Source organism: Urocampus carinirostris, chromosome 4, assembly GCF_059441175.1.
Source record: "Urocampus carinirostris isolate Australia breed hairy pipefish chromosome 4, RoL_Ucar_1.0, whole genome shotgun sequence".
NCBI lineage: Eukaryota > Metazoa > Chordata > Actinopteri > Syngnathiformes > Syngnathidae > Urocampus > Urocampus carinirostris.
This window is the reverse complement of record NC_142352.1, coordinates 2,475,824-2,494,235: the sequence shown is the minus strand read 5'-3', so window position 1 is coordinate 2,494,235 and position 18,412 is coordinate 2,475,824. Positions and strand designations below refer to the sequence as shown.

At 39.5% G+C, this 18,412-nt stretch overlaps 1 protein-coding gene across 1 annotated transcript in view; it reads right to left on the bottom strand.

Annotated features, from left to right (window-relative positions):
• tshz3b (teashirt zinc finger homeobox 3b) overlaps positions 1–17,744 on the bottom strand; it is a 51,190-nt gene extending 33,446 nt beyond the window's left edge. Inside the window, exon 1 of the mRNA XM_088333465.1 lies at positions 17,649–17,744. Within this exon, the coding sequence (XP_088189591.1) occupies positions 17,649–17,688 (40 nt within the window). The 5' untranslated portion in view covers positions 17,689–17,744. The remainder of the gene's footprint in view (positions 1–17,648) is intronic.
• Positions 17,745–18,412: the final 668 nt, after the last annotated feature.

Here is an 18,412-nt window from a genome sequence, read left to right as displayed (position 1 = left end):
TTTTGTCCGGTTTAATATCAGTTTCCGGTTTCGTTCCCATCTATTTTTTTCCCGTTTATTATTCTCTCCAGTTTTCGTTCCCGTCCCGTCCGGTATCTAACCTATCCGTCCGATATCCACTCGAGCAATTGGAATCGATCTCGTCGGTCTCTGGTTTCCTGTCTTTCCACGCTAGACCGGCTGCCTAATGTGCATTTCCCCGTAAAATAAAAGGCTTGTGTGAGAACGTCACGCGTTTGGGTCCTGATCCTGTTCTGGTTCTTGACACATCGGAATGGTCTAGTGGCCAATTTCGGTTCATCTAATTTTGCTATTTGCAGTGTTTTCTGGTCCCTAATAAAAAACGACCGGGAACCTTCTAGAAAACGACATAAATAATAACATTGGTAATAGGGAATATCAGCGGTGGCATCTAACGTAAGCTAGGGGAGCGAGGAATTGCGGAGCATCAAGGTGATGACAAATCAGTGGAGCTAATTGGCAAGCGTGGCAGCATGCTAGCTTGTCACCGATCATCCCGGCGTTGCGGAGATGTCAGATGCTAATTAGCCTCACGCTAATGAGGCTAGTACAACAACCCCGTGTCACTCGCCGTGATCAAAATATCGGAAGGTTAAAAGGGATACTGGAAACAGGAAACGGGTGTCGGTTCAAGACTGGGGGAATTGAAGCACTTTTCAAGCACTTTCAAGGCAAATTTTTCCAGTACTTTCGAAGGAAGAGAAATCCAGCACCGATCGATATATTTTTTTTTAACATAATAAGGTTGCTAGCACAATTTGTGCTATTTTGAGTTTTTGCTATCTATTATATACAATGGGCTGCTGTAAACTGAGATGAATTCTGCCGTTCTGCTTCAACAGGCTTCAATTCGTCACACTTGTTTACAAACATGGATAGGTCTCTCTCTTTAGGAGCTAAGTAATGATTTAATAAAAGTTTGGACTCATTTTAATGCTATTGATTGCTCCTAAGCAGAGAGCATTCGGTCTTTCTGTCAGGACCAGAACAGAGACGGGACCCACTCGCGTAACGTTTCTCACAGTTTTATTGGGAAGAAGGGAAAGGATTGCACACACGATCCGGTGATCGCTGGTCGCGGGAAGCGGGTTGCTCAAACGAGGAAATGGGACTTCCGTGGCGAGCGATGGCGGTGTTGGGAACAAAAAAAAACGGGTCGGTAGCGGTGATAGAAGAGCAAAAACGTTATCGGAAACAAGTCGAAAGCCAGGGGAGGAGAGTAGACGTGGTGTATATGAAAAATGGATCGTTATTTGGGGCGGGAGAACAGACGTGGTCGATATTAAAACAGGTCGTAGCGGGAGACAAACAGGAGCAAAAAACAGGACAGGCGAAAAAGGGCTTGCCGTGTAAAAACAGAGATGCAAAGACAGCACGACATAAAGGGGACTGACAGGACAGAATTTAAATACTGACAGGGATCCAATCTGTCAACAAGCTGCAGCGGGCGCCACACAGGCAGGGCCAATTGGTCGCCCTGGCAACCGTGACACTTTTAATCTTATGGGACTGCTTATCGTTTACTTATTTTAATTTATACTGTGTGTTTTTCTGTGTTTAATTTAGTTTAAAAAGTATTGTAAATGATTTGTTTTGCATTTCATCATTTATTTATAGCACTTAATGTTTTGGATTTATATTACTGTTACATTATTTTGTGTTGTTGTTCAATTTTAAACAGTTAAGTAAAAATCTAGTATTGTTTGGTATTGTACATTTTTTTAAACTCTTTAAATATTTTAATATCTACTTTATGTGTTTTTCGGGGATCCCAGCAAAATATATCAAATGACTCATTACTAAATTATTTGGTGCATACTGTTTTATAATTATTGTTAATATATCCAAAAAATAAATGAAAAAATCTGAGGGTCTGTTAGGGATCCATTTTGGAGCCTGTCTTCTCAGTGAGTCGAGCCAAAAGAGCCAGTCTTCTAAATAGAGTTGTCCTCTTGGGTGTGACCAGTAGGGGGAGGTATCATTTCATGTGACGCTGCTAAAATGACAAGCCACCATGGCACTCTTTTAAAAATGTTCTGCATTTTTTGCGTTGTCTATAGTCAGATTGCCCAGAAACATGGCCATGGCAACAATCTCAAGCATTTCCAAGTACTTCACCTGACTTTGAAAACTCAACATTAAAATCCAAGCATATCCGAGTCAGACTGACAAGAAACATGGCCATGGCAACAATCTCAAGCATTTCCAAGTACTTCACCAGACTTTGAAAACTCAACATTGAAATTCAAGCATCTTTGAGTCAGACTGCCAAGAAACATGGCCATGGCAACAATCTCAAGCATTTCCAAGCACTTCACCTGACTTTGAAAACTCAACATTGAAATCCAGGCCTATCCGGTGATTTCAAGCACCCGTACGAACCCTGTTCTCAACTTTCTCCCGCCCCCGACTCGTACACGGCTAACAAGACAAAGACCTTGATTGTCCCGGCCGACCCGGAAACCCGTTTTCCGTCCCGTCTCCCGTTGATGGTTGACTGCAGCCGTTGCGCTCATCATAGCATTTTGCAATCAAGGACAATAAGTCCACCGTCCTCGGCTAACTCCCGGACGCCGCAATCAACCCTCTTGATTTCCGTCATTGGCAGCTGCAGGACGGCGTCGGGATCTCGTAAAAAGACGTTTAAGAACGGAACAAACAAGCAAAAACCAACCGGGACGAAAATAAACAATGATTTGTTTACGTGTAGGCAATAATCCGAGTAGAAAGGGAATAATGGATTTCTCGAACAATCCGAAAGAATAGTTTACGGGCGTGGTGACAATCGTGTAACACGCTATAAATGACGATTAAGATTCGCCGAAACCAAGGAATCTAAGCCTTAGACTTACACTATATATGAATGGACACAAATGTGGCACACGCTTTCCATAATACCATGCTTTTTTGCTCTTTCTCCAAAATTAAGCTCTGTCGCTGCATCTCTGTGTTTAAAAGACATGCCCATACAAAGCATGTCAAAAATGTAGACTTACAGTATATATTAATGGATACAACGGTGGCATCCACTATCTATAGTATAACATTCGTTTGTTTTCGCTCCAAAAGTGAGCTTCATTGCTGCATCTGGCTCTCATATGTGGGTAGCCGAAAGCATAAAGTCTAAGCCTTAGACTTACACTATATATGAATGGACACAAATGTGGCACCCACTATCTATAGTGCCATGCTTGTTTGCTCTTTCTCCAAAAGTTAGCTCTGTTGCTGCATCTCTGTGTTTAAAAGACATGCCCGTACAAGCTATGCCAAAAATGTAGACTTACAATATATATATATGGATACAACGGTGGCATCCACTATTTATAGTATAATGCTCAATGGTTCTCGCTCCAAAAGTGAGCTTCATTGCTGTGCCTGGTCATATGTGGTTAGCCGAAAGCATAGAGTATAAGCCTTAGACTTACACTATATAGGAATGGACACAAAATGTGGCACCCACTATGTATAGTACTGTGCTTTTTGCTCTTTTACAAAAGTAAGCTCTGTTGCTGCATCTCTGTGTTTAAAAGACATGCCCGTACAAGGTATGTCAAAAATGTAGACTTACAATATATATAAATGGATACAACGGTGGCATCCACTATCTATAGTATAATGCTTGTTGGCTCTCGCTCCAAAAGTGAGCTTCATTGCTGTGCCTAGTCATGTGTGGTTAGCCGAAAGCATAGAGTATAAGCCTTAGATTTACACTATATAGGAATGGACACAAATGTGGCACCCACTATGTATAGTACTGTGCTTGTTGCTCTTTTTCCAAAAGTAAGCTCTGTTGCTGCATCTCTGTGTTTAAAAGACATGCCCAAACAAGGCATGCCAAAAATATAGACTTACAATATATATAAACGGATACAAAAGTGACATCGTTTATCTATAGCTTTCTCCGAAAGTGAGCAATGTTAGTGCAAGACATGCTCATCCACGGCTAGCCAAAAGTGTAGATGTGCACTATAAGTGGATGGATACAACTGTGGCATCCACGATTTATAGTGCAATGCTTGTTTGCTCTTACTTCAAAAGTGACCTCCATTGTTGGTGTGTTAACAAGATTTGCTTGTATGCCAAAAGCATAGACTTACACTAAATATGGATGGATCCAACTGCGGCTCTTTGGGCACGGGGATATCAAGTTAGCTTTTTGGCTATTTAGCGAGCCATCGAGCTAGTTTTGAGATAAATTGCTATCTTAGAAATTCAACTCAAAGCGCTAATATGTAAAAAAAAAAAAAAAGTCCTTCCCAGCTTGAAAACAAACGGGAACCAAAACATTAGCGAACGCTGTTTATATCTTTGTCAAACAAAGCAGACGTTTTTAGCGATAGCCACCGTACAATAACGACACCATGAAGTCAAAAACGAAGTCAAACAAAACAAAGACATACTTCGGATAGCTAACGTAGGACAACAACTCCCCGTCCTGCCAAAACATTAGCGGATGGCGTATATATCTTTGTCAAACAAGACTCCTTTTTGTCACCTGTTGTCAGTCCGTCTGCAAACCTCAGTTCACACTAGGCAAGCTTTTTCGACCCTGACTCTCACCTGTCTGTTTCCCGGCTTCGACCTGTTTTTTTTTATCCTGACCACGTCTAATCTCCTCTCCTGGCCTTCGACTTGTTACCGACCCCGACCACGTGGGTCCTGTTTCCGTTCTGGTCCTGACCGTATACACTTTCAAAATAAACACAAATAATATTCACCAACCGTCTTCACCCCGAGAGCTATTTTTTTTTAAAATGTATACGTGAATGTAAATGGTCACGTTTTTTGCTCTCCTGTCCCGGCTTTCAACATTTTTCGTCCTCTCTCCTTTTCTGGCTTCCGACCTCGTTTTCGCTCTCCTGTCACGGCGACTGACCCGTTTCTCTGTTCCCGACACCGCCTTCGCTCGCCTCGGAAGTTCCACTTCCGCGTTCAGAGCGACCCACTTCCTGCATCCAGCGATTGTGGGTGCAACCTTTCCCTCCCAACAAAACTGGGAGAAATGTAACGCAAGTGGGTCCTGTCTCCGTTCTGGTCCTGACATCATAGGCGGGGCGGTAACATTTTCAACCCAAAGAGCTATAATAGCAAAATATTTTGAGTTTTTTTGGGGGGAGAGAGAGCGGTAGTATAAATTTTAAAAAAATATCAGTGACAATCCCACTTTCAACACAAAAGCAAATTTTCAGCGCAATTTTTGTCACTGTAAAACGTTAGATGATTTACGAAAATCTACAAAAAATACGATAATGCCTGTGTCCCATTTCTACAAATTTACCCCTGTAAATGTGCCTCCCTCCCACAGATACTCCAAATAAATGAGACTCATTTAGACCCTCATTTTTTTTCATAAATAATGATTTCAAACCAAGGTGCTAGCAAAGTTCTCTTGTAAAAATGTCACGCATTTCTGTAAATGAGGATACTGGCGTATTTATTTGTTGAGTGAATAGCTCTGCCCACAACTATTCTTTGCCAATCAAATTGCTCGATGTTCATGGCTGTTGTTTTTTTGAGGGGGAGTGGGTGTTTGTAGTTTGTTCTGTGGGTTTTAATCCTAAACTGTCTCAACAGCCAATATAACGTAATTATTTTCTGTAAATGAGGATACTGGCGTATTTATTTGTTGAATGAATAGCTCTGCCCACAACTATTCTTCGCCAATCAAATTGCTCGATGTTCATGGCTGTTGTTTTTTGGGGGGATGGGATGTTTATAGTTTGTTCTGTGGGTTTTAATCCTAAACTCTCTCATCAGTCAATATAACTTAATTATTTTCTGTAAATGAGGATACTGGCGTATTTATTTGTTGAGTGAATAGCTCTGCCTACAACTTTTCTTCGCCAATCAAATTGCTCGATGTTCATGGCTGTTGTTTTTTTGAGGGGGAGTGGGTGTTTGTAGTTTGTTCTGTGGGTTTTAATCCTAAACTGTCTCAACAGTCAATATAACGTAATTTTTTTCTGTAAATGAGGATACTGGCGTATTTATTTGTTGAGTGAATAGCTCTGCTCACAACTATTCTTCGCCAATCAAATTGCTCGATGTTCATGGCTGTTGTTTTTTTTGGGGGGGGGAGGGAGGGGGTGTTTATAGTTTGTTCTGTGGGTTTTAATCCTAAAATGTCTCAACAGTCAATATAAGGTAATTATTTTCTGTAAATGAGGATACTGGCGTATTTATTTGTTGAGTGAATAGCTCTGCCCACAACTATTCTTCGCCAATCAAATTGCTCGATGCTCATGGCTGTTGTTGTTTTTGGGGGGAGGGGGTGTTTATAGTTTCTTCTGTGGGTTTTAATTCTAAACTGTCTCAACAGTCAATATAAGGTAAGTATTTTCTGTAAATGAGGATACTGGCGTATTTATTTGTTGAGTGAATAGCTCTGCCCACAACTTTTCTTCGCCAATCAAATTGCTCGATGCTCATGGCTGTTGTTTTTTGGGGGGGAGGTGGGTGTTTATAGTTTGTTCTGTGGGTTTTAATCCTAAACTGTCTCAACAGTCAATATAACGTAATTATTTTGCAAACTATAGCCAAAACGAGGTCTGTTGGTGTTACACTTTGACTGAAAACTGTATTTGGGACTGTGCTCTTGAAATACAGGACCGTAACCTTGGTTTTTCACGCACCAAACATAACTCTGTCGAAGAAATTTGATCTCGGAGCCATACGTGCACATGACAAGAGTAATATCTGGCCCGCCAGCCATAGTTTCCAAACCCCTGCCGTCCAGTCACGAACCAAAACCGGCAAACCGAACATTATTAGCCATAGCGGAACGACAACGGCAAACGAAAACAAACGAGAAGCAGGCGGTTCGCCGCGGAGTCACGTGACCATTAGCGCCATTGATGAATGCGGCTGTCGCAGGACAATTAAATCCCAAAAAGAAACAAAGTCTGTGCAACGGAGCGAGCCAGGGTTCCGCCTAACCATTAGCTTAATACTCGATATGATAGCGCTCTGCCTTTTCGTGCGTTTTCTGCGTTTGTGTGTGTCTGCGCTTGGGTACGTGTAGTGTAAAATCACTGCAGCGAGACGTGTGTACTTGCACCGCTGCACATATGTAATTACGTGGATTATCGTCTGCACGTGGCACACGGCTTTTACAAAATATATTTTATATTCAAGCTAAATAAAGAGATCTACTGTATATATATATATATATATATATATATATATATATATATATATATATATATATATATATATATATATATATATATATATATATATATATATATATATATATATATGCTCATTTGTCACCAAAATTGCTCTGACTAAAGCACTCATTTGTGTTCTGAGAACAATAAGTGCATGCATAACATATAAATATTTTATGCATTAGTTCCTTTAATAGGCTAATACAGCTAGCTAGTAACCCAAAAACATAGCATGATATCAAATGGAAAAAAACTTTTTTTTAAAAACAAACAAATAAATAAGACTTTTAGCCCAGTGCAACATAAAAATAAAAAAGTGAAAAATACAGTTCATAGATTCATTATTTTTAATTAGCTGAAACACTTAGCTAACTTGTTAGCTAGTGGAAAAATAACAGACACAGCAAAAGAAAAAAAGCTGATTTATAGAAAATATATAAATAAAAATATGAGAACCGTGTGCAACGTGATAAAAAAATTGAAATGATTTCATTCATTTTTAATCATCTGAAAAAAATGGAAAAGACAAAAAGCAAACAAAAATGAATGCAATGCCATCAAAAATGCAAAATATTACAGTTCACAAATTAATCATTTGTAATTAGCTGAAATTCATAAAAGATAGCTCGCAGAAAAATACTGAATTAGGAAAATTTACATTTTCATGAACCGGAACAGGATCAGGACCCAAACGCGTGACGTTTCTCACACAAGCCTTCATTTTACGGGAAATGGGGAGTCATACACATTAGGCAGGCAGTCTGGCGTGAAATGATAGAAAGCTAGAGGCCGACGAAATCGATACCAATTGCCCGAGTCGATATCGGACAGATGTGGTGGATACCGGACAGGACGGGACAGACAGGATTGATAATGAAACAGGATATCGAAATTAAACAGGACAAACTAGACGGGAACAAAAACTGGAGAGAATAATAAACAGGACAAAAATAGATGGGAACGAAACTGGAAACAGATATTAGACAGGACAAAATAAACAGGAACAATGCCGGACAGGAAATACCAACAGGAAACCGGGACCAAGTCAGAACCCACGTCTTCCAGGGCAGAGGTTCGTTGACGGACTGACATAGGAAAAGTGAGAGCGCTGAGCTTAAATAGACAGAAAGCCAATCTGTCAACAAGCTGCAGCTGGCACCACATGGGCGGGGCCAATTGGGCGCCATGGCAACCGTGGCAGGGCATTCCCCTTGAGGAAGGTTGTTGGGGCCGTGGTTTATTGTAAAAGCGCCGGGGAGCCACTAGGGGGTGCCAAATGGCCACATGGCCGCATGCAGCTCCAAAGCCGCTTGAACACCAAAACAAATGTTTCTCAAATTTTGGGGTGTCCTTGACACCAAATCCATTTTAAAAAAACTCCAAGAGACCTAAAGTACAACTGTGTAACCTTCACAAAAACTGGTTTCGCTGTTTCGGAGCCTGTAAGCCACGTACTAACACGTAGACTTACACTAAATATGGATGGATACAACTGCGACCCACATCCGTATTCACATAATAGATAATAAGACACTAAGGACAGTACAACGGAATGAAAAAGTCAATTATTAAAATTAATTTTCATTGGCTGAAATACACAGAAGCAAAATAATTGACACAATATCAAATGAAAAAAAATAATTATAAAAAAGAAACAAATAAATAAGACACTTCGAACAATGCGACCTCATGAAAATGCTAAGTTACAATCCGTGCATTCATTATTTTTAATTAGCCGAAATGCTCGATGAACTCAAATAGAAATTAGAACGATATCAAACGAAAAAAAAACGAAAAAACGGATTCAATAAAAGATGCAACGTGATGAAAAAAATGGAAGGATTACTATTCACGCATAAATTAATTTTAATGAGGTGAAATACATAAAAGCTTCCTTTGTTATTTTGGTTTATGTAGTTTCCCCATTTATTTCCAACGGCCTCGGACTCTGATTGGCTCCCTGTCCCTATTTAAACCCACTCCTGTCTGTCCCCTTTTGTCAGTCCGTCTGCGAACCTCAGTTTAAACTAGGCAAGCCTTTTTTTCGACCCTGACTCCCACCTGTTTTTTGCTCCCGTCTGTCCCCCGGCTTCGACCTGTTTTTGATCCTGACCACGTCTACTCAACCGTCCCAGCTTTTGACTTCCTTTTGTCCCTGACCACGTCTACTCTCCTTTCCTGGCTTACGACTCGCTTCCGACCCCGACCACGTTTTTGCTCTCCTGTCCCGGCTACTGACTCGTTTTTCCGTTCCCGACACTGCCATCGCTCGCCACGAAAGTCCCGCGTTCAGAGCGACCTATCTCCGTTCTGGTCCTGACACAGGGAGCCTAACTTGGAATACATATTTGAAATTAATGACAACAGTAATAATACAAAAATACTCGAAAAAATACTACAAAAACACTCTAATAAAAATGTCCCAAAATCGTAATAACACATTAACACAAGAGCTAAATTACAAAAGAAATACGACAAAAATACGATGACAGAAGTATTACGAAGGAAATACTACAAAATTATTTCTGCAGTGATATTACAAAAATACTCAAAAAAATACTCAAAAAATACTCTAATAAAAATGTCCCAAAACCGTAATAACATATAAACTCAAGAGCTAAATTATGAAAGAAATACAACAAAAATACAACGACAGAAGTATTACGAAGGAAATACTACAAAATTATTTCTGCAGTGATATTACAAAAATACTCAAAAAAATACTCAAAAAATACTCTAATAAAAATGTCCCAAAACCGTAATAACATATTAACTCAAGAGCTAAATTATGAAAGAAATACAACAAAAATACCACGACAGAAGTATTACGAAGGGAAAACTACAAAATTATTTCTGCAGTGATATTACAAAAATACTCAAAAAAATACTCAAAAAATACTCTAATAAAAATGTCCCAAAATCGTAATAACACATTAACACAAGAGCTAAATTACAAAAGAAATACGACAAAAATACGATGACAGAAGTATTACGAAGGAAATACTACAAAATTATTTCTGCAGTGATATTACAAAAATACTCAAAAAAATACTCAAAAAATACTCTAATAAAAATGTCCCAAAACCGTAATAACATATTAACTCAAGAGCTAAATTATGAAAGAAATACAACAAAAATACCACGACAGAAGTATTACGAAGGGAAAACTACAAAATTATTTCTGCAGTGATATTACAAAAATACTCAAAAAAATACTCAAAAAATACTCAGATAAAAATGTCCCAAAACCGTAATAACATATTAACTCAAGAGCTAAATTACAAAAAAAATACGACAAAAATACGACGACAGAAGTATTACCAAGGAAATACTACAAAATTATTACTGCAGTTATATTACAAAAATACTTAAAATAAATGCCACAAAAATGCTACTCCAAAAATATCCCAAAACATTAATAATATAATAACACTAGAGCTAAATTACAAAAGAAATACAACAAAAATATCACGACAGAAGTATCATGAAGGAAATACTACAAAATTATTACTGCAGTGATATTACAAAAATACTCAAAATAAATACCACAAAAATACTACGACGAAAAAATCCCTAAACAGTAATATAATAACAATCGAGCTTAATTACGAAAGAAATATGAAAAAAATACGATGACTGAAGTATTACGAAGGAAATACTACAAAATTATTACTGAAGTGATATTCCAAAAATACTCAAAAAAATTCTACAAAAACACTACTCCGAAAATATCCCAAAACAGTAATAATATAATAACAGTAGAGCTAAATTACGAAAGAAATACAACAAATATATCATGACAGAAGTATTACGAAGGAAATACTACAAAATTATTACTGCAGTGATATTCCAAAAATACTCAAAAAAATTCTACAAAAACACTACTCCGAAAATATCCCAAAACAGTAATAATATAATAACACTAGATCTAAATTACGAAAGAAATACAACAAATATATCATGACAGAAGTATTACGATGGAAATAATACAAAATTATTACTGCAGTGATATTACAAAAATACTCAAAATAAATACCACAAAAATACTACGACAAAAAAATCCCTAAACAGTAATATAATAACAATCGAGCTTAATTACGAAAGAAATATGAAAAAAATACGATGACAGAAGTATTACGAAGGAAATACTACAAAATTATTACTGCAGTGATATTCCAAAAATACTCAAAAAAATTCTACAAAAACACTACTCCGAAAATATCCCAAAACAGTAATAATATAATAACACTAGAGCTAAATTACGAAAGAAACACAACAAATATATCATGACAGAAGTATTACGAAGGAAATACTACAAAATTATCACTGCAGTGATATTCCAAAAATACTCAAAGAAATACTACAAAAATACTACTCTGAAAATATCCCAAAACAGTAATAATATAAAAACACTAGAGCTAAATTACGAAAGAAATACAACAAAAATATCACGACAGAACTATTACGAAGGAAATACTACAAAATTATTACTGCAGTTACAAAAGAATTACTGCAATGATATTAAAAAATACAACAGGTATTCTAGAACAATCTATTATGAAAATACTACAAAATAATACAGAAATATTATAAATACTATAATGATTATACATATATCTATAACACAAATTTCTCTTCATTGCTATGATAGTTCAAGTATTTTTGCCTTGTATTAAAATCAATGTTTATTTGTTTTTTTATCACTAAGAGTTTCGTCATCTTACACACTGTCCCTTTAACTTTTTAGATCTTCTATTGTGTCAATCTTTTAAAAGTATATTTCAGAAACATGGAATTTTTTTATCCGAGGTTTTCTTCTGGAAAACCTGGTTGGGCCAGACCCTAATACTGGCGGTCCCCAAGTAAATTGAGTTGGGGACCCCTGGTCTAGAAAAACAAAAAAAAAGCGGGAAAAATAAGAAGCAAACGAAAAGGTTGCTAGCAAGGATTGGAAAAAAAAAAAGTCAGCGAAGTAAAACGCAAGGTTGAGCAGCGGGTCAGTAGCCGGGACAGGAGAGCAAAACACGTGGTCGGGATCGGAAACAAGTCGAAAGCCAGGAGAGGAGAGTATCAAAAAACGGGTCGAAGCCGGGAAACAGACGGGAGCAAAAACAGGAGTGAGTCAGGGTCGAAAAGGCTGACGGACTGACAAAAGGCGACAGATAGGAGTGGTGGTAAGGTCGAGCACAGAATACCTCGGAAAAAAAACAAAAACAAACTTGACGTTCTCAAGATCATCGAAACCAAAATCAATTCGAAAAAACATCAAAACAGACGTCTTCATCGCAAAACCTTTAAATAAGGATCGCGGTTTGTCAAAGATGGCCGACCCGACCTAACCTCGGCCGTTCCCACTCCTTTACGATAATTGGTCCTGTAGCGCTAATGCGACTTTTACGAGCGAGGACCAGACGTGGTCCAGGATGACCAATCGATAGCAGAGTTAAAGATCTCTGTGATGTCAGCTGGGGGGGCGGGGAGGAGACGGGGGACCAGGGCGGGGACGGGAAAGCGTCGGTCCTAAGAATGGAATTGCGACGGTACGATCAATCGGGATACGGGCAAAGCGTAAAGCATGCTTCGTGTCTCTCTCTCCCTCTCTCTTTCTCTCTCTCTCTCTCTCTCTCTCTCTCTCTTTCTCCCTCTCTCTCTTCCATCCATCCTTCCTCCATCCAGACCTAGGAAGGGACTTCATAGAAAATGAATGGGAATAGAGTAATCAATCTACATCAGGGGTGTCAAACTCATTTTAACTCGGGGGCCACACGATTGAATAAACATTCTCTCGGGGGCCGAACTCGTAGGTTTTAAAGAAAGAAGAAATAAAGAGAGAGCAGTAAAGAGAGAGATGAAAAGAAAGAGAAGAAGGGAGACAGAGTAAAAGGGAGAAAGTAAGAGAGACATGAAAATGGAGAAAGAGTGAGAAAAATAGAGAAAGCACAATAGAAAGAGGGGGGAGGGAAAGAGAAAGAGACAGAAAAAGAAAGATGCATAAATAAAAATAGAGATAAAAAGGGAAAGAGAGAGAGAGAAAAATCAGAAGAATGAGAGAAAAAAGACAAAGAGAGAAAGAGAGAGAAAAAGAGTGAGCATGAGAAACAGGCAGAAAAAGAAAGGGAGTGAGAATGACAGGGAAAAAGTGCGAGAAAAAAAGGAAATAACCAAAGAGAAAAAGGACAGAGAGAAAAATGGAAAAACGGCAGAGGAAGATAGAGTGAGGGTGAGAAAGGAAAATGATAAATAGAAAACAGGAGAGAAAGAGAGATAGAAAGGGTGAGTAAGAAAGAGAAAAGAGAGAGGAAGAGAGAGAGAGAGAGAAAGAGAGGAGAGAAGAGAGAGAGAGAGAGAGAGAGAGAGAGAGAGAGAGAGAGAGAGAGAGAGAGAGAGAGAGAGAGAGAGAGAGAGAGAGAAAAATACAACAACTGTTGCTTGCTACATTTTGCATCCGTGTATGTATGTCTATATATGTATGTAATGGTTGCCGCGGCGCCCAATCGGGCCCCGCCGTGTGGCCCCAGGTTCTGTCATGGTTGCCACGGCGCCCAATTGGCCCCGCCCATGGACACCAGCTGAAACGCGTTGACAGATTGCTTCCTGTCACTACTTAAACGCTGTTCTGTGAGTCGCCTTTTGTCGGAGTGTCTGCGAATATCCGTTTTAATACGTCTAGCCCTGAGAATCCTCGTTTTTGCCTGTGTTTTGATCCTGTTTTGTTCTTGGCCCAATCTGTTTGATTTTGACCACTAAATATGAATAAAATGACTCAATTTTGTGCAGGCTTGGGGAGTAACGGAATACATGGAAGGGCAAAAATTATGTTGGCAAGCTGTTTGGATTTCTTTTCATGTTGTTTCTGTCGCATTTGACGTTAGTTTTGCCGGAGATCAAAGAGATCAAAGCCAGGAGAGAAAGCTAACCACGTGTTGTGAGTCATCATTTGATTCCTATTTAGTTTATTTTGTCTTGTATTAGCATATTTGGTATTGGAGTAATCCAAAAGTCATTGAAAGTAATCCAGTAAAAGTAACCCGACCCAACCCTGTATGCCTGTATATAAATATATTCATCTTTGTTTAAATCCGAGTTATTTAATCGCTTATAATTCCAAAAAGATGAAAATATTTCCATATTTCTTATGATGTTTCTAATCGACTTATATTTATGAACAACAGCACGGCGGCGCAGTGGTTAGCGCATGTGCGGCACAGTTCATGTCTTGGGAACCTCCTGCGTGGGTTCAAATCCAGCTCCAGACTTTCTGTGCGGAGTTTGTATGTTCTCCCCGTGCTTGCGTGGGTTTCCTCCGGGCACTCCGGTTTCCTCCCACGTTCCAAAAACATGCGTTTCAGGTGAATCGGCCGGTCCAAATTGTCCTTAAGTCTGAATGAGCGATTGAGTTGTCTGTCCCCGTGTGCCCTGCGATTGGCTGGCAACCCGTTCAGGGTGTCCCCTGCCCACTGCCCGATGATTGCTGGGATGGGCTCCAGCACCCCCGCGACCCTACTGAGGATAAGCAGTGCAGCTAACGAGATGAGAGAAGATAATGCTAATGCTTCTTATAAACATCGCCTATCCATCTAAATATTCTTTTGATTTCATGATTCTCTTAGATCCTTGTATTAAATGTTCGGAGTGCCGCGTCTAATCTCATAAACAATGGACACTACATTGTAATCAATAGCAAAAAACACACTTATATTCTTATCTCCAAACCAGAAAATTCAACAAAATAGTGACACCAAACGGCTTCATGATGAGGAAAAATGACAAACTACCGAGAGACAATTCTATTTTTAGTTATATTGTGCGATGGATGCTAAAATAGAAGACAAACTCAAATATAACTAAACTTATTTCATTAAACTCAGACTTATTAAAGGGGCAACGTGGTTTAAAACAAAAAACACAGTCTCTTAAAGTGAAATCCGGTTCGATGATTGCGGGAGTTGTACCGGGAGAGGTAGGCTTTCTCAACAGACCCGCAAAAAAATCCAATTTCCTTGATATTTGGTTTTTGCTGTGTTTCAAACCAAATCCGAGGCTTCATTGCCGTTCGAAGACGGACAAAACAGCAAAGAAGTCATTCTACATCGCACGTTCATCCATAATTTTCAAATTTTACCGATATCACATATCCAGGTTTTGATAGTTTTGTCAAACAGTGAGACTGAACAACCCAAAAAAGACCGCACTATCCAATAGCATCATTTTGGTCTAACACTTTAAAATTAAATGATAGCTTTTCAACGAGACATTCACTGACAATTCGAAAAGACGACGTCCGGAAGCTCAACCGGAAAACCTCGGTGGATCCGGACTGCTTTGTTTTGCATTTTGAAGCTTTTTACAATCTTATTTAACAAAAATAAAATAGTATATTTAAGAACTGCCTCCAGATTTGTTTACACATATGTAACAGGGACAGGGTTGGTTAAGCGCAGAGAAATCATGGCTTTTTTTTTTGTCAATACGCGATCACAATCGATTTTTAACTTGAAAAATCATCGTTTTGACAACTGTAAACATGTATTTAAGGCAAGAAGTATACAAAAGTAACATCATGGTCCGATCAACACTCAACAGTGTTAAAAATAGTCTGTGTCATGATTGTAAAGATAAGAAGAAACTGAGAACCTAGACCGATCCCAGCTGCTTTGTTTTGGAATTTGAGGCTTTTTTGGGGGGGTCAAAGTTGTCAGTTTATGATCAAAATTGATATTACCAGAAAGCAAATCGTTTTAACAATTGCATCTGTTTTTTTGGTTTTTTTGTTTTTGTTTTTTTTGGTTTTTTTTTTCATATCCGTGTTCTAGATGGAAAGGTCAGTTAAGAGAAACTGAGACCCCCGTCTGACCTGGACTGCTTCGTATTGGAATTTGAGGCTTTTTTAAGCCAAAGTTTTCAGTTTATGATCAAAATCCATATTAACATAAATCAAATTGTCATAACAACTGCAACTGAGTTTTTTTAACCCGTGTTCAAGAAGGAAAGGTCAGTTAGGAGGAACCAAGACCCCCGTCTGATATGGACTGCTTCGTTTTGGAATTTGAGGCTTTTTCTTAGTCAAAGATTTCAGTTTATGATCAAAATCGACATTACCATGAAGCAAATCAGTTTAACAACTGAATATGTTTTTTTTTAATCCGTATTCAAGAGGGAAAAGTCAGTTAAGAGGAACCGAGACCCCCCGCCTGATCTGGACTGCTTCGTTTTGAAATTTGAGACTTTTTTTAAGTCAAAGTAGTCAGTTTATGATCAAAATCGTTATTTCCAGAAAGCAAATCGTTTTGACAACTGCATCTGGGGTTTTTTTCAATCTGTGTTCAAGAGGGAAAGGTCAGTTGAGAGGAACCGAGACCCCCGTCTGATATGGACTGCTTCGTTTTGGAATTTGAGGCTTTTTCTTAGTCAAAGATTTCAGTTTATGATCAAAATCGACATTAACAGAAAGCAAATAAGTTTAACAACTGAATCTGGGGTTTTTTTTTAAATCCGTATTCAAGAGGGAAAAGTCAGTTAAGAGGAATCGAGACCCCCGTCTGATCTGGACTGCTTCGTTTTGGAATTTGAGGCTTTTTTTAAGTCAAAGTTGTCAGTTTATGATCAAAATCATTATTACCAGAAAGCAAATCGTTTTAACAACTGCAACTGAGTTTTTTTTAAATCCGTGTTCAAGAAGGAAAGGTCAATTAAGAGGAACCGAGACCCCCGTCTGATATGGACTGCTTCGTTTTGGAATTTGAGGCTTTTTCTTAGTCAAATATTTCAGTTTATGATCAAAATCGATATTACCAGAAAGCAAATTGTTTTCACAACTGCATCTGTGTTTTTTTAAATCTGTGTTCAAGAGGGAAAGGTCAGTTGAGAGGAACTGAGACCCCCGTCTGATCTGGACTGCTTTGTTTTGGAATTTGAGGAGGAATTATGAGTCAAAATAGGATTATAATCCATTCTTAACGTTAAAATTGTAATCTATTAATTATATCAAGATTTTTGAACACAGGTTCTGTTTCAACAAATTAAGGAGAACTGAGAACCTCGACTTATCTGGACTACTTTGTCTTTTAAGTTATCAATATCCAAGCGATTTGTGTCAATATCCTGATTTAAAACTTAAAGAATTTGACTTACCGATTCCAGATTTAGTTATTTAGAATTAAAGTTGTCTTTATTGTAACTAAAGTGAAAGAGAGCAGTCGTGGCAATCCAGGATAAGCATGTCATAAAAGGCTTAAATGAGAAAAATAACAAAAAAGGATCAAGTACAGCAAGGATAAATAGGAGGGAAACCATCTCCACACATAAGCGTTAAAACAATCCGTTTTATGAGAAAACTAAAATGAAAACGTGTTTTAATATCACGGGAACGGCCTTGCGACGTAAACGAAGCGATATTCCTGAAAAGTGGAGCTGCAAAAGAAGCCCGGCGAACGGAGACGGAGATCCGGGCCGGCTTACCTGCAGCGCGTCGCGGAGCTTGCTGCTTCCTCCGCGGCATGTCAGCGCGTCTGGCCCCGCTGATGCGAGGCTGCCTGCGGGCTGCGTCTTCCCCCCAGTCGCCGGATCAGGACTCACGCATGGATGGAGCGTGCACGCGCAGGTCCAGAGACCACAAAAATAGAGAAGGGTCGACCGGGGTGGGTGTCAGCGTCCTTCCCTCTCTTCCCTCCCCGGGCTGGCGACGCTCTCGCTCGGCTCGGCGCGGCTTGGTTGGCCGCGGGCTGGATGGAGGTTAAACGCTTTCCCCCTTGTCCGCGTGCGCGCGCGCGGCACTGCGTGCGCGCTCTCCTGCAACAGGCTCGCTTGAGGGGACACAAAACGACGGGCGTCAGTCAAAAGTGTGCGGGGGGGACCGGGAGGGGGGTGTAAACATAAAACACGGGAGGGGGTGGCGAGGCAGGAGTGCGTGCAGCCTCCCCGACACTTGAACCGATGATGGGCGGCACGTAAGGCAGTTCCGTCCCCCTTTCCTCCCCTGTCACTCACCCCACCTCACGCCCCCCTACCGTTTATCACAACACGCGCACGCGCACTTACTTGAACCGCTTCCTCTCTGCGCGTAATTGTGCGCGTAAAGCGTGAAGACGCGTACAAACGCGTGCGTATTTCCAGTTGTTTGCGTCCCCCCCTTCTTTGAGACGCCCCCCACGTGAAAAAAAAAATCCCCAAAAGATGAAGAGGAGGTTATATGAGGCGTTCAAGGGGTCTGTTCATGTTCTCTG